This window comes from Eimeria mitis, genomic scaffold (assembly GCF_000499745.2).
Source record: "Eimeria mitis Houghton genomic scaffold, Emh_scaff8080, whole genome shotgun sequence".
NCBI classification, from domain to species: domain Eukaryota; phylum Apicomplexa; class Conoidasida; order Eucoccidiorida; family Eimeriidae; genus Eimeria; species Eimeria mitis.
The window spans coordinates 1,378-2,176 of record NW_013575935.1 but is presented as its reverse complement, the minus strand read 5'-3'; the positions used below and the strand labels follow the sequence as shown (position 1 = coordinate 2,176).

The 799-nt window shown below is 46.9% G+C and overlaps 1 protein-coding gene across 1 annotated transcript; it reads right to left on the bottom strand.

Annotated features, from left to right (window-relative positions):
- Window positions 1-252: 252 nt before the first annotated feature.
- EMH_0093670 (uncharacterized protein) lies at window positions 253-704 on the bottom strand (the record flags this gene model as incomplete). The annotated part of the gene is made up of 2 exons (XM_013502012.1): window positions 253-469; window positions 532-704. 2 exons carry the CDS (start codon window positions 702-704, stop codon window positions 253-255), a joined length of 390 nt encoding a protein of 129 aa, XP_013357466.1.
- Between the last annotated feature and the right edge of the window lie 95 nt (window positions 705-799).

The window sequence follows — 799 nt, the reverse complement described above, 5'->3', positions numbered from 1 at the left end:
TATATATTATATTATTGTTAGTGGTGGGGTTGTTGTTATTGTTGTTGTTGCTGCTGCTCTCTGTTGGTGTTGTTGCTTTTGCTGTTATTGTTGCTGCTGTTGCTGCTGTTGCTGCTGCTGCTGTTGCTGCTGCTGCCTCTGCTGTTCTTATTGTTGTTGCTTTTGCTGTTGCTGTTGCTGCTGTTGCTGCTGCTGCTGCTGCTGTTTTTATTATTTTTATTATTATTTTTATTGGTGGGGTTGTTGTTGTAGTTAGTATCTATCTGAAGGCTCTGCATACCCCTGCTGCTGCTGCTGTTGCTGTTGCTGCTCCTTCTCCTGCTGCTGCTGCTGTTGCCGTTGCTGCTCCCCCTCCTCCTCCTCCTGCTGCTGCTGTTGCTGCTGCTGCTGCTGCTGCTGCTGCTGCTGTTGCTGTGTGAGGGTAGTATAAGCTGCGTGTCTTTGTTTTTTCTGGGCCATATACCCTTCACTGCGAGCAGCAGCGGCAGCAGCAGCAAATAAGCGAAGCAAACAATCCCGAAAACCCCCCACATCGGCCTTTCCTGCACCTTACTGCTGCTGCTGCTGCTGCTGCTGCTGCTGCTGCTGCTGCTGCTGCTGTTGTCTGTATCTATTTCACTAACTATAGAGAAGTCTACAGTCAAACCTACTGTATATGTATCATACAAAGCCGAACCCAAGAGAGACAGTCCCCCCCCTATCATGCTAGCAACACCAACAAGGCGTCCATAGTTTGTCGACGTAAATGTCTCCTTTAAATAAATATATATTTGTGAAGCAAAAAAAGATATATAAACAG